The sequence below is a fragment of the Schistocerca americana genome, chromosome 3, assembly GCF_021461395.2.
Source record: "Schistocerca americana isolate TAMUIC-IGC-003095 chromosome 3, iqSchAmer2.1, whole genome shotgun sequence".
NCBI classification, from domain to species: domain Eukaryota; kingdom Metazoa; phylum Arthropoda; class Insecta; order Orthoptera; family Acrididae; genus Schistocerca; species Schistocerca americana.
In genome coordinates this window covers 628,738,612-628,755,329 of record NC_060121.1, presented here as the reverse complement: position 1 = coordinate 628,755,329, position 16,718 = coordinate 628,738,612, and the positions used below count along the sequence as shown (strand labels likewise).

The window sequence follows — 16,718 nt, the reverse complement described above, 5'->3', positions numbered from 1 at the left end:
ATAAGTAAGTAAACATTTTAAAGATCATATTATCCCAGAGATTGCTGTTTGTGAAATACATCATCTGATGAGTAAAGACCTCCTTCAGATTCTGTCTAGCAAAAAGCTGAAAGAGGTATTAGTGGAGTAGGCAAACATTACACATTGGAATTTTGTTTTGTTTTCATTACACACAAGTATCAAGCTATATGTCATGACTGGAATTTTTGGGTTGTCTTTCTGGTCATGATAGAAATCATTTCCAACTGCATGAAGGTTGGGAGACTTGCCCTCAACATGATACTTTTTGAATCATCGGCTGCAAAATACATTATATGATTTGATCCAATTCATGTTTTTCAACACTAAATTGCTATGGAAAACAATATGAAATTCTTGATGCAGTAATGGATCAACGAAGATTAACAATACAAAATGGCCTGATTGGATCCAATAGTGTTAAAGAGCATATCACAGTTGGGGTGAAAACACATCAAACTGTATTTTGACCTTGGCTGCATTCAATACATGTTGAAATGACACTCCTCATTTCTTTAAACCAACTGATCAGAATTCTGTCATTAGTAGCCCAAATGGCAAAATACACTCTCCCCCCCCCCCCCCCCCCCCCCCCCAAATCTGGTCACCCGGCGGTACTGTTATGGAAATGGAATCGATACTGCATGATAGGATGAAGTTTGTGAAGAGCAGAATGAGTAATTGATTATGTGATGACAGCGCATTCTATAGTTTGCCTGTTCCTTCATTTGTAAAAGATTTTTTCAGCATGCTGCTTCAGTTCCTCCGAGCCAACTGCACCCTCAGTGCCCCCCCCCCCCACCCCCCACCCCCCCTACCCCCCACCCCCCTTTGGCCAAATACTGTTTACGATTTTGTAATGTTATAGTAATTGAAGCCAGGAACTCCAGTACAACTAAATCTTAAAATATGTATGCATTTATGGACTATCACATAATCAAACATGCATAATTCAAGGAAAATCTTGCAGTATCAGAATTCTGTCTTTTCTTGTGATGCATTTTACTTTATTTTGAAACAGTGTACAAGAATCAGTTTTTTCCAGTTTCTCCACTGACTGGCATTGAGGCACTGAGCTAGCAATCCTTGTATTTGGAGGTGAGGTGGTTCAAATCCATCTGCCGGTAATCTTCAAAATTATTTTCTGTGGCTTCTAATTTTCAGTGTAGGCAAATGCCAGAGTTGGTCCCATACTGCAGGCAAAGCCAATTGCTTGAGAATTCCTTTCTTTCCCAAAAGATTCAATTTCCCTTTAAGATACGTAAATGAAAAGAGCTGCATCGAAAATGAGCCAAACATCTTTTCCAAGGATGTGCTGGTATATCATGTCTTCAAGTTTTATTACAAAGATGTTCTGTAGTTAAATGTCTTATTTGTAATATCCTTGGAACAGCGAGTCCAACAATCGCAACTCTAATATATTTGTAAAGAAAAATTATACTAAACATAACATATGTTGTACATCATATAGGGCTTTATTAGCATCAAGGCTATGTAGCCATATTACCATGGATAAATACAAACTGATTTATGGTCACATACATTAGAAGTCTAGTTGAAATTAATGCGTGACTCAGTGAAGATCACGAAACTGTAGATCATGATATATGTGTATTCCATTTTGTTTAATATATAAATCTGGTTGCTACAGTTTCAAGCTGGCTGTTGAAATAATAACTGTTAAAGACTTTCTTGATACCATAAAGAAAGTGAAGAAGATTAATGAAATACACCTTAATAAAATTTGAGATTGAATTGAGGAACCTGGGATGCTTTGATGAAGGAATTCTGACTTGGTTTCAGATAAATCATAAATTAAAATACAAGCTTGTTATAGGAAAAAGATAGCTTTTGTCAAAAGAAATTTAAAGCTGTGTATCCTTATGAGTTATTTGGCCCAGCTTTAAGATTCCTTTGCTTTGCAATAGTGAACCTTATGGTAGAAGACTGATCTGTGTCTATTTAGCACAGAGGCAATGCATTACATTAGATTGTTGGCCGTAGAATGAAGTTATCATATTGACAAATAAAGAAGTATTTAATAGTGCATTTTGTGAGGGAGGGGGGGGGGGGGGGAGGGAGAGAGAGAGAGTTCTGCTTTTTTAAGATAACCTTTTCTTGCTTAAGTTTATGCACCAAATGCTACATGTATGAATGCCTCCCGAAAGCAATTTATGTACATAAAATTAGAAAATAAATGAATGTGCTTTCAGAATAAATAAAAAACATTAGCTTTTTTAAGGTTCCTTTTCATCTCTATCTTAGAGTAATTTGTAATTAGGCAAGATTTTGGAGCAAGTGGCACCCTCTTCAGGCAGAAGGGTTGAAGGGGAAGGAAGAGGAGCGAAGGAACAGGCCAGGAGAGGTCTACGAAAAGGGGTAGATTCTGGGAAAGTCACCCAGAACTGCGGATCAGGGGAGACTTACTAGATGGGTTGAGAAGGAAAGACATTGTTGCGACTGCATCGTATGAGATTTGAAAACCTGATACCTCAAAGGTGGAGAACGGGGTAATATGCAAGACAGCAGTTACTGCTTGAACGTCATGCATGAGTTAATAAGAGTGAAAAGCTAATTTCTGGAGTGAAAAGCTAATTTCATTGTATGAACAGAGGTGGGAGGGAGGCGATGAAAAATAGAGCAGTAAGACAATGAGAGATGTTTAAAACTAAAGCAGAGTTAAGAAAAGACTATTCAGAGTGAAGAAATGCTGAGACAGAAGAAATTAATGTAAATTAAGGTCAGGTGGGTGGTGAGAACCAAGGACATATAGAGCAATTTCTCACCTTCAGAGTTCTGAGAAACTGTGCGTGGTGGAAGAATCCAGATGGCGCATGTGGTGAAACAGGCAACGAGGTCCTGAGTGTTATGTTGTAGAGCATGCTCTGCCACAGGATATTGCTCTGCCACAGCATATTGTGTGTTGCCAGTATACTCTCTCTGCCTATGCCCATTTACCCTAGTTGATAATTTGGTGGTACTCATGCCAATGTAAAGGCCGAATAAAGCACTCCGTCTTCAGGCCACAAGTGGCCCATCGGGACCATACGACCGCCGTGTCATCCTCAGTTGAGGATGCAGGTAGGAGGGGTGTGTGGTCAGCACACCGCTCTCCCAGTCGTTATGATGGTTTTCTTTGACCGGAGCCGCTACTATTTGGTTGAGTAGCTCCTCAATTGGCATCACGAGGCTGAGTGCACCCCGAAAAACGGCAACAGTGCATGGCCGCTGGATGGTCACCCATCCAAGTTCCGGCCACGCCCGATGGCGCTTAACTTCGGTGATCTCACAGGAACCGGTGTATCCACTGCGGCAAGGCCATTGCCTTAAATGCCGAATGGTGTTTACATAACAGCTGGTATACGACACATGTCGTTTCACAGGTGGCTGTCCCTTTGAAAATATATGTTTCTCGAGTCACAGGGCTGGTATTGGTGGTGGTAGGAGGTTGCATAGGGCACGTCTTGCAGCAGGGACACTCACAGTGGTGGGAGCCATAGGGTAGGGAGATGGGTGCAGAAGGTTTTCAAATCTCGTACGATGCAGTCACCAACAATCAGTCTTTCCTTCTCATCCTGTCTGGTAAGTCTCCCCTGATCCTCAGTTTTGGGTGATTTTCCAAAAATCTGTGTCTTTTTCTAGACCTTCCCAGTCCTTTTCCTTCACCCCTCTTCCTTTCCCTTCAGCCCTTCCGCCTGAAGGAGGAGCCACTGGCTGCAAAAGCTTTCCTAAATATAAATTTCTTTTGTGTGTGTTCTGCCACCATTTGATGAGTAGATTTTTTAATCCATCCAGTTAAATTATTTTCTCAAATATTGATTGTTTTCATTGTTATTTTGGAATGAATAGACACACACACAATATCTGTGTGACCTGTTTCAAAAAATATGTGATCAATGGACCCTAAGTTTGGACACATAGACACATCACCCTCACTTGTGTAATTTTTAGTAGTACCATGATGTAACCTTTCACACAGGTGGCAGTTTCATTCGATCTTCTTTTACAATCTCACTCCAATCTTGATTTCCCAGATGATAATAATAATAATAATAATAATAATAATAAACCCCGTGGAGGCCCGGGAAAAGAATAGGCCTCCGGTATGTTCTGCCAGTCGTAAAAGGCGATGAAAAGAACAAACCACTATTAGGGCTAACCCCCCTTTTAGTGTGATTAGTTGGTTCAGGACAGAACTAAAGAAGCCTCGGACAAGTGCCGTCATGGTCGGGGACGACGTTTGAACCCTGTGCCCGCCCACAATGGTAACGACACTGCTAGCCAACTGGAAAATGATTTAAATCCAAATAGAGGTGTTTTGCAGGATATGCTTCCTGCAACCACCCTAGAAGGAAAACAGAGACAGAGGATAAGATGATCAGATGAAGTTAATCGACACCTCATGTTCTGTTATTACCAAGCGACAAACATAGGAACCAACACAACTGGATACAGATCACAAGTATAAACAACATTTATTATCAGATACCCAGAATTAAAATTTTTAACAGAACGACGACTAGCTGATCAGATCCGTGTAATAATCAAAAATAACACGATACCCCAGTCAGAATTAGAAAACATCTACAACAAGTACAAAAAATACTGGAACAAAATAATGTGCCATCAGAAGAAGAAGAAAATACAGTAAGGGACTCAAACATCCCAGAGAAAACAAAGAACAACACGCATCAATTAAACAAACAGAGGAAAACGAAATCTTAAAACAGCCACCAGAACAAGCACAAATAGAACTCGAAGTAACACACATGTTAGATATAGAAGAAAAATTTCAGCTGACATATATAGAATACAAAGGCACAAATACAGACCTTAGACCATTCTTGCATAGACCACCAAATAACCCACAAGTCGAAACAAAACAATAAAAACTATCAACACAATCATACACAACAAAATAAATGAAAACACAACTATGGAAGAGTTACAACTACTGGTTTATGTAGGAACACTCACTACACTAAATATACACACTAGGCAGAGATCAGAACCAACCACCACACAGAAGAAACCCACAAAACCAGCATGGCAACACAGGCTACAGATCAGAATAGAAAAACTGAGAAAAGACATCGGACAGCTAACACAATTTATAGGAAATGAAATGTCAGAAAAAAAGCGAAAAAGGTTAGGTAAAATCTCACAACAAGAAGCGATAGAGCAATTAGATGAAAAGAAGCAGAAATTACAAGCATTGGCCAAACAACTTAGAAGATACAAAAAAAAGTGAAAATAGAAGGAAACAAAACCAAACATTCAACACAAACCAAAAGAAATTTTACCAGACAATAGATAACACACGCATTAAAATAGACAATCCACCAAACATAACAGACATGGAACACTTCTGGAGCAACATATGGTCAAACCCGGTACAACATAACAGGCTTGCATGGTGGATACAAGCAGAAACAGATACATACAAGATGATACCACAAATGCCTGAAGTGATAATTTTGCAACATGAAGTCACCCAAGCAATTAATTCTACTCACAATTGGAAATGCCCTGGAAAAGATAAAATAGCAAATTTCTGGCTAAAGAAGTTCACCCCAACACATTCACATCTAACTAAACTATTTAACAGTTACATTGCAGACCCATACACATTCCCTGATACACTTACACATGGAATAACTTATCTGAAACCTAAAGATCAAGCAGACACAGCAAACCCAGCTAAATATCGCCCCATAACATACCTACCAACAATATACAAAATATTAACTTCAGTCATTACACAGAAATTAATGACACATACAACACAGATCAAAATTATAAATGAAGAACAAAAACGCTGTTGCAAAGGAGCACGAGGATGTAAAGAGCAACTGATAATAGATGCAGAGGTGACATATCAAGCTAAAACTAAACTACGCATACATTGATTACCAAAAAGCATTTGATAGTGTCCCCCCTCATGGTTACTACAAATATTGGAAATATACAAAATAGATCCTAAATTGATACAGTTCCTAAACATAGTAATGAAAAATTGGAAAACCACACTTAATATCCAAACAAATTCAAATAATATCACATCACAGCCAATACAGATTAAGTGTGGAATATACCAAGGAGACTCATTAAGTCCTTTATGGTTCTGCCTTGCTCTGAACCCACTATCCAACATGCTAAATAATACAAATTATGGATACAATATTACTGGAACATACCCACACAAAATCACACATTTACTATACATGGATGATTTAAAACTACTGGCAGCAACAAATCAACAACTCAACCAATTACTAAAGATAACAGAAGTATTCAGCAATGATATAAATATGGCTTTTGGAACAGACAAATGTAAGAAAAATAGCATTGTCAAGGGAAAACACACTAAACAAGAAGATTACGTATTGGATAACCACAGCGACTGCATAGAAGCGATGGAAAAAACAGATGCCTATAAATATCTAGGATACAGACAAAAAATAGGAATAGATAATACAAATATTAAAGAAGAACTAAAAGAAAAATATAGACAAAGACTAACAAAAATACTGAAAACAGAATTAACAGCAAGAAACAAGACAAAAGCTATAAATACTTATGCTATACCAATACTGACCTACTCATTTGGAGTAGTGAAATGGAGTAACACAGACTTAGAAGCACTCAATACACTTACACGATCATAATGCCACAAATATAGAATACATCACACACATTCAGCAACTGAAAGATTCACATTAAGCAGAAAGGAAGGAGGAAGGGGATTTATCGACATAAAAAATCTACATTATGGACAGGTAGACAATTTAAGAAAATTCTTACTAGAACGAGCAGAAACTAGCAAAATACACAAAGCAATCACTCATATAAATACATCGGCTACACCACTGCAATTTCATAACCACTTCTACAACCCTTTAGATCACATAACATCAACAGATACGAAGAAAGTAAATTGGAAAAAGAAAACACTACATGGCAAGCACCCGTGTCATCTAACACAGCCACATATCGATCAAGACGCATCCAACACATGGCTAAGAAGAGGCAATATATACAGTGAGACGGAAGGATTCATGATTGCAATACAGGATCAAACAATAAACACCAGATATTACAGTAAGCATATTATTAAAGATCACAATACCACAACAGAAAAATGCAGACTTTGCAAACAACAAATGGAAACGGTAGATCACATCACAAGCGGGTGTACAATACCAGCAAATACAGAATACCCCCAGAAGACATGACAATGTAGCAAAAATAATACATCAACAGCTTGCCTTACAACATAAACTTATAAAACAACACGTTCCCACATACAAGTATGCACCACAAAATGTACTGGAGAATGATGAATACAAATTATACTGGAACAGAACCATTATAACAGATAAAACAACACCACATAACAAACCTGACATCATACTCACCAATAAAAAGAAGAAATTAACACAACTAATCGAAATATCCATACCCAATACAACAAATATACAAAAGAAAACAGGAGAAAAAATTGAAAAATACATCCAACTGGCTGAGGAAGTCAAGGACTTGTGCATCAGGATAAAGTTGACATTATACCGATTATACTATCAGCTACAGGAGTCATACCACACAATATCCACCAGTACATCAACACAATACAGCTACATCCAAATGTATATATACAACTACAGAAATCTGTAATTATTGATACATGTTCAATTGAAACTTCCTGGCAGATTAAAACTGTGTGCCTGACCGAGTCTCGGTCGGGCACACAGTTTTAATCTGCCAGGAAGTTTCATATTAGCGCACACTCCGCTGCAGAGTGAAAATCTCATTCTGGAAACATGTTCAATTACCCAAAAGTTCCTAAATGCAACGTAACACATACTGTACAGTTAAAAGGAAGTTGCACTTGATCAAGGTCTGCGTCACTTTCCATTTTTGACCAGACATAACGTCTGAGAAAAGAAAGAAAGAATAATAATATCATCATCATCATCGTATCCTTCCAATGAGCCATGTAAGACGTTAGTGGACAAGATGCCTCCATCTGTTCCCATAATTATAAGCTTCATCTCTTTCTACATCTTGCAGTTTTATTCCTTTCTGAAGCAAGCCTTCATTTATTTGGTCTAGCCATATTCTTACGGGATTTCCAGCAGGTCTCATTCCATTTGTAGCAGTTTGCCTACTTTGTTTATTTCAGTTGTTGCCCTCTGTGTTGACATACTGCCTTGCTTCACTGGCTGAAAAATGGGGTTTGTAATTTGGACACTGGCTACAGTAAATAATGTAGCTGACAGATGCGCAGTTACGGTTCACAGTCTTTTACTTTCACTTTTTGCACCAACCCCCCCCCCCCCCCCCCCCCCCAATAATACACAGTTATATATTTATGGCCAGTGCACTATTGTTTAAACTTTCGGTAAGCCTCATTAATAGTTTGCAGGTGAACCTCCACATACTGCGACAATAGTTTTCTGTTGAACATCTTCGAACAGTAAAAACATAACCACATAGTTCACAGTCCTTTAAATAAATTGAACAGTCACTGTCATTGCTTTAACACACGGCCTATTGGTGTAACACTCATTTCACTGTTAAGTTTATACATTGTTGTTGTTCTAAGCACAGGTTCCTCGTCTGAAACACGGCCATGGGCTGACTGTTTTGTGACCAAAAATCGGGCTCCTATATATCATCACAATAATAGCTACTAAAACTACACATTGTTCAAAGTTAAATTTACAGAAATTACAATTAAAACCTAACTCATTAAATTAACTGAATACATCGAAAAACTGTGTATTTTTACAGTTTCTTCTACTGCAAGATTTAGGCCAAATTATTTGTTTAAATCATGAAATTCACAAATATAAGTCCACAAACAATACTTCGGACAAAACTGTTAATTACTTTGGAATTAATTAAGGGCTGGCTTGGCTAACATGTTTTCGAATAGTGCCGAATAGATACTTTAAGATGACTAGTATTTCGTCTTCCAAATGTTTATAGTTAGTGCTGAATCTATATTTGTTTATATGTCAACAGTAGAATTTAAATGATGAAACAATCACTGATTTCGCCCTGTAATGAAAGTTACTGACTAGTGTGAGTCAAAATAAATTAGAAAATCATTAACATAAATAAAACTAAGCACAAAATTAGGTCTGGTGTTACAGTCTTTAAAACTGAGGGCCAACCTTTCTCTTTTATGAAAATGCAGATTATATTCATGTATGTTAATGGTAAGTAGCTAAAGTGAAAAAATGAATTTTGAGAAGACAGATGGCAAAACAAGAGGGGAATTAAAATATATCCCAGCTTGCTTCGTCACAACATTAACTTTTACTCATTATATTTGTTTTTCTGGCAAGCTAATTTCCTCTGAACTTTTTTCCTTTTTCTCTCCACAGATATAACATCATGTGCAAAGACTAACGCATTTAAAGCTACAAATTCTCAGCTTTAATTTCTTAATTATTGCACCTATGATGTAAATGCAAGAAACCATCCTGATCTACCATTTCCTAATTGTACACTGTATTTACAGTTTTGGTACAGCAGTTGGATCCTTTAAATTTGAAAACTTGAAACCCCTAATTTATGCAGAGACTCTCATATCTTGCTTGTCAGAATACTGTCCTAGGCCGTCAGATAGAGCTCTATTGTATTGATCTTTACAACCAATCAAACAGTCAGGAACTTCAATGCTCAACCACTCTCATACAAAAAGATGCCAATGACGAAGGGCGGTAGGTTGTGGCCAGATAAAACTTTCAGGTTCACCTCCCATAAGGGAAAGAGCCATTCTTGCACATTCGGGAGGACGACGGTTCAATCCCGTCTCCGACCATCCTGATTTAGGTTTTCCGTGATTTCCCTAAATCGCTTCAGGCAAATGCTGGGATGGTACCTTTGAAAGGGCACGGCCGATTTCCTTCCCCATCCTTCACTCACCCGAGCTTGCGCTCCGTCTCTAATGACCTCGTTGTCAACGGGACGTTAAACACTAATATCCTCCTCCTCCTCCATTCTTGCAACAGATACCTCCTGTTATGGGGTTTTTGCTTCAGCGAGGGGGGGGGGGGGGTGTCTTTTGGCATCAGGACACAGGCAGAAAACGTTTAACTTTGTGAAAACTCTTTTATATTGCACAGTTTAAATGTAGGCTGGCAATGGCAAGGAAAGCGTTTCTGAAGAAGAGAAATTTGTTAACATCCAGTATTGATTTAAGTGTCAGGAAGTCATTTCTGAAAGTATTCGTATGGAGTGTAGCCATGTATGGAAGTGAAACATGGACGATAAATAGTTTGGACAAGAAGAGAATAGAAGCTTTCGAAATGTGGTGCTACAGAAGAATGCTGAAGATTAGATGGGTAGATCACATAACTAATGAGGAAGTATTGAACAGGATTGGGGAGAAGAGAAGTTTGTGGCACAACTTGACCAGAAGAAGGGATCGGTTGGTAGGACATGTTCTGAGGCATCAAGGGATCACCAACTTAGTATTGGAGGGCAGCGTGGAGGGTAAAAATCGTAGAGGGAGACCAAGAGATGAATACACGAAGCAGATTCAGAAGGATGTAGGTTGCAGTAGGTACTGGGAGATGAAAAAGCTTGCACAGGATAGAGTAGCATGGAGAGCTGCATCAGACCAGTCTCAGGACTGAAGACCACAACAACAACAGTTTAATGATGGTGTTCTTACACCCAGATGCAAACATTATGGGTATTTACATATTTACCTTCCCACTGAGATGAAAAGTTGCCTCATTCCTAAACACTACTTGGTCAGAAAAATCATCTTTCTGTTGCAAAACTTCAATTGCAAAGCCATAACATACACCATAGTCATCTGTCTTTAATGCGTGTACCAACTGTAACCAGTAAGAATTCACGTGTAATCATTTTTTTTAAAACCGTCCACACTGTTGACTTTGGCAATTGAAGTTCAAGACTTGCTTTTCAAACAGACTTCTTAGGACTGTGAAGGTAAGATACTCTGACATGATTAGCATCTTCTTCAGACACTTCTAGAAATCCCATGCTTTTCCCTTTACACACACATCCAGTTGTTCCCAATAACTATATCATTGACAGAGGTTTTTGCCACACAGGGGATCAAAATTAAACTTTAAACAAAACACACATTGAAGTGAAATTACTGCAGAATACAAAATGCTGTATGCTCAGGAGTCGCCATTTGGCGTTTGTGAGACTGCAAGCAAGAAAACTACAAGCCAGTATACACACATGTGCTTATCTAAAACTGGTGAGTTACTCTTCAATTGTGACCTGGAATCAACAATGTACAACACCTACTGCAACTTTTGTCCTTCTGAATGTTCATACAGTATTGATCTCTCTGTCTCCATCTACAATTTTTATCATCACACTCCCCTCCAGTACTAAATTAGCGATCCGGTGATTTTTCATAATGTGTCCATCAATTGATCCCTTTTTGTGGTCACATTGTACCACAAATTTGTTTTCTGCCCATTTCTGTTCAGTACTTCCTCTTTAGTTTCATCATCTATGACTCTGATCTTCAGCCTTCTTCTGTTGTACCACATTTCAAAACTTCTGTACTCCTCTTTTTTAAACTTTTTATCATCTAATTTTCACTTCCATAATTGGGTACACTCCATACAAGTACTTTTAGAAAACACTTCCTGACACTTAAATATGTATTCAGTTGTAACAAATTTCTCTTCTTCAAAACCATTTTCATGCCATTGCCTGTCTACATTTTATATCTTCTCTACTTTGGCCATCATTAGTTATTTTTCTGCCCAAATCGCAAAACTCATTTACTGCTTTAAGTGTCTCTTTTCCTAATGTAATTCTGTCAGCATCACCTGTTTTAATTTGATTACATTCCATTATCTTTGTTTTGCTTGTATTGGTCATCTTAGATTGTCCTTTCAAAACACTGTCCACTCTGCTCAACTGCTCTTCCAAGTCCTTCACTGTATCTGACAGAATTATGATGTCATTGGCAAACCTCAAGGTTTTTATTTCTTCTTTGTGAACTGTAATTCCTACTCCAAATTTTTCTTTGGTTTCGTTTACTGCTTGCTCAGCATACGGATTGAGTAACATCAGGGGTGGGCTACAACACTGTCTCACACCCTTCTGAACCACTGTTTCAGTTTCATGGCCCTGGTTATTTTACCCCTGCTACCTTCAGAATTTCAAAGAGAGTATTCCAGTCAACATTGTCGAAAGCTTCAATTCTCCAAAAGTTGCCATTAAGTGTGTGTGTCCTTGCAGGCAGGAAAACAACAAGGCAGCCTATCCTTCACATATCTTCCAAGATAAGTCATAGGATCAGTATTGCCTCATGTGTTCCTATCTTTCTCCAGAATCCAAACAGGTCTTCACTGAGGTTGGTTTCTACCAGTTTTTCCATTCTTCTGTAAAGAATTCGTGTTAGTATTTTGCAACTGTGACTTATTAAGCTGATAGTTCAGTAATATTCACACCTGTCAGCACTTGCTTTCTTTGGAATTGGAATTATTATATTCTTCTTGAAATCTGAAGGTATTTTGCCTGTATCATACATCTTGCACACCAGAAGAAATAGTTTTGTCAGGGCTGGTTCTCCCAAGGCTATCAGTAGTTCCAACGGAATGTCATCTACTCCCAGGACCCAGTTTTGACTGAGGTCTTTCAGGACTCTGTCAAATTCTTGTAGCAGTATCACAACTCCCACCTCATCTTCATCTACATTGTCTTCCATTTGTATAATAATGCCATCAAGTAAATCTCCCCTGTGTGTACCCTGTATATACTCTTTCAGCTTTCCTTTCTTTGCGTAGGACTGACCCTCTAAGTACTCTTTCAACTTTCCTTTCTTTGCTTATGACTTGTTTTTCATCTGAGCTCTATATATTTATACAGCCGGTTCTCTTTTTCCAAAGACCTCTTTAATTTTCTTGTAAGTGATATTTTTCCCCTAGTGATATATGCTACTAAAGCTTACGTTTGTCCTCTAGCCATTCCTGCATATCCATTATCTACTTCCTGTCGATCTCATTTTTTAGACGTTTGTATTGTCTTTCACATGCTTCATTTATTGAATTTTTATATTTTCTGCTTTCGTCTCCTGTGTTATCTAAGGATTTCTATTGGCCTTGTCATTTTACTTATTTGACCTTGTACATCCCCATAAATTTCATGGCATTTTCTGTTTCTAAAGATGTAATCGGTTTTTCTCCTTCTCCTGGTCCCTGAGGTTTTTTCTTTACAGCCTTTTCTTCTTCGTTGCCATTTGACAACTTGTCAAAAGAGTCTTTTGTTTCCTGTCTTATTTTTTCTACCTCGTGGATCACAATTTCATGCCTTAATAGCTTCTCTGATCTCCCATTCTTCAGTATTCCATACAGCATTTTTTAATTCCCGTTAGGGTCTTTTTCTAGTTGTTTGTGTGAATGCTTCCAAACTCTTATCCTTCTCTTCCTTCACAATTCTCTTAATGAATAATATCTTGCATTTCTTTTTGCTTCTCAACATCCTTATCTCTCTTAGCTGTATTGTGATCTGTAATAGTAGAGTTTACTTTTCCTCTTGTTTTGCCACAATCCATTAATGATGTTTTGGACTAATTTATCTACTCTCTGCACTTTTGTGTTTCATTCCTTGGCAACTTTTGCTTTATAAGATGTAGAAATGTTTCTTATTTGCCTCATATCTTATTTTCCAGTCTATTATTGTTTGTGCTTTGTGTGTATTTGTTGTTCGTGCAGTCTTATAATTCAGGTCTGCTGCTAGTAGGCTGTGATCACTATCTAAATATTCACTAAAAATAACTTTGGCTTCTCTCACACTTTCTCCAATATGTCTGTCTGTTAATACATAATCAATATTGTTTTAGATCTTCCATTCCAGTTACGTCTAGTTATTTTATGGCTGTCTTTTCTTTTGAAGAAGGTGTTTATTATTATCGTGTTGTTTCTGGCACAGAAGTCTAGGATGTTCTTGCCTTCAGTATTCTTGTCCCCAAATCTGACGGGCCCCACACCTCTTCATAGTCTGCTATATCTGCTCCAGCTTGGTCATTGAGCTCCCTTGTTATCATCAAATTGTCCTCTTGTGCTTGGTCCTCCAAATTTCAAGGAATTTTTCTTTCCCACCATCATTACATCTTCTATGCGGGACATATACCTAGATTATTGTGAGACTCTTATTGACTAATTTCACTCTGCCATTGATGATTCTTTTGTCTACAAATGCAATATTTGTTACAACTTCAGTACCTTCACGCAGCACAAACTAACGCTATTAGTTGCTTCCTTCCTGTTGCCATGCCATTATAGCTTGTAAACTTTCCTCAGTTCCTTTGATTTCATCCTCTTCCATTTTGTCGCACTTATTCCTAACACATATATCTTCCTCCTTTCCATCAAGTTAACTACTTTCGTCAATCAATGTAATTATGTTCAGGGTTCTTACTTGCAGTTTGGTTTCCTGATAAGGTTCACTCCGGTTATTGAGTCAGTGGTTGGTATCTCTTACTGCCTTCTCAGGATGAGCGTCAGACTCCGTCATTAATTCCTAAGGCATTGGAAGTGATGTCGTCATCTGGTGTGTCCAGTCCAAGTACTGTACTTGTAGTGAAAGCAACAAAACTGTTTCTTCTCTAATTGCTTGTTAGGCCTAACATATACAAGAATTTTCTTCCTGGGTTTACTCCCTTAGCCTTTGAGGAGCCCTTCCCATCCCTCGAGGCAGTGGGTTACATCTGCACTACCACAGGGGAATGAGTTGTCCACTCCACCAGCTTCACTGTACTAAATCATTTTTTCTGTCTTTGCTGTCATTGAGTTCTTTACCCATAGCTCTGGGCACGGGTTCTCTGATATACCCCACAGGACTGTATTCCTGCCTGACTCGGGCATCCTATCGTTCCAGCCTGTGGGATGTAGGATGTCTACCCCTGCATTGTGGGTATACCAGACAGGAATTACTCAGTTGGAGAAACAAGGAAGGTGTCCTGTCTCCATGGGCTGATGGGGGAGGGGGGGGGGGGCAGTATAGAAACTCTACATGTTTCTCATAAAAGTCGCTTATACAGATTCAGAATCTAGTCAGTGAACATAGCAGACTTTTTTGTTTGCCATATGTAATTTTCTTACATTGTTTAAAATTTTCATACTTTTCTCTCTGGTTTGAATGTGCTGTGTTCTAACATTGCCTAAATTGGTCTCTGTTTTTATTTCTCATCAACAGTGCTGTCTTAGCAATGCCAGGTAAACTCTTTGCAGATATCTGTTGTGACCTTCCATTTTTCATCAAGCTCCGTTTTTATTTTAAGCAAAATATCAGTTTGTTGTTTCAGTTTATCTACCATTTTGTGTAAGAAAGCAAATCTACAGTATATGCATTAAAAACTAAACAGTTTTGGCACAAAATATACAAATTCCAACACACTATTCAGCAACATTGCCACATGCCACATGTACCAACAGATCTGACTGGATCGTTTCGAGAATGGCAACATACAAAGGCATGCAGTAACATAGTAATAGTAGTAACTGTTCTTTACCTCTTTTTGTCCAACAAAGAGAAAAAGGGCCAGTAAATTCAAGTGATGCCATGCCTGCAGAAGTAGGTATTTGTCCAATAAGCAAAATATTTTAATGTTAGAGGATTTTTTTCCATGGTTAAAGGAAAAAAGAAACATATAAAATTACATAACATTTTGTTGCGACCATAGTATTAGTTCATATTAAATTCTTTTCATTGTAGTAATATGTGAATGATCCTGATCCCCTCAAGTGATATATATGCAGATTTTAATCCCTGCATGTTTACTCCATTAATCATATTGATATTCGTAACACCTGCCTCAAATTTTTCATTCTTACAGGAAAGTATTAGAAAGAGCTGTTGCCCAACACCTCCCTGCTCGAAAAATGAAAGCGCTCTTCAAGAAGTTTCTTCAGTTTGAAGAACAGCATGGTACACCAGAAGGAGCTGAACGAGTTCGGCAGATGGCATTGGACTATGTTGAATCAAGTACAGTTGCATGTGAAAGTGAAGCAAAAGACTAGCATTGTGACTTTTTACATTTCACATGAAATAAGTGTGTGTACATTGCAACCAGTGTGCAAAACTGGTCACCATTTTATGTACCTGCGTGCTTACGTTTCCTGATAATGTTTAAAAATGATTTTATATGAACAGAATAAAATATTTATTGAATAGACAAATTGGAATGCTTCATTTTAGTGTTACTTGTGAAGTTGTAATAATTTGTACAGGGGCAGTTGGGTACTGAAGATAACAGGAACTGAAGTGGAAAATAATCAAAATGTAAAAATATTAAGAACAACATGATGTTGATCTTACTTAGATGGCCATTTTACTGTAGGCAGCCAACCACAACTGCTCTTTCACTGATCATCCTCTTGTAATATTTGATGGGGAAAATGTTCGTTGTATCTCCTTGCCTCCTTTTGGAGCTTTTGTTTGTGTGACCAAGCCAAAGAGTAGCCTTCCGTTTATGGCCATTGCCAGAGTTTCATTAGGGCTTAAAAAAGCCTACCCCTGAAACAGCTTGACCACTGTAATTAAAATACATGGTTTAATTTCCCTTAAGTACTGGAGTATTCTTTAGTGTATGTGATTCTTAAGCTTTTCATATTGTTGTGGTTCTGTATCTCAGTCGGTAAAAACGAAACCCTGGTAGGATCACTTTGTTGTGTCTGTCCAACTGT

The 16,718-nt window shown here is 38.0% G+C and overlaps 1 protein-coding gene across 1 annotated transcript in view; it reads left to right on the top strand.

Annotated features, from left to right (window-relative positions):
• The window catches only part of LOC124605377 (protein RRP5 homolog), a 180,339-nt gene extending 164,128 nt beyond the window's left edge, over positions 1–16,211 (top strand). The window contains exon 23 of the mRNA XM_047137012.1: positions 15,869–16,211. Within this exon, the coding sequence (XP_046992968.1) occupies positions 15,869–16,052 (184 nt within the window). The 3' untranslated portion in view covers positions 16,053–16,211. The remainder of the gene's footprint in view (positions 1–15,868) is intronic.
• Positions 16,212–16,718: the final 507 nt, after the last annotated feature.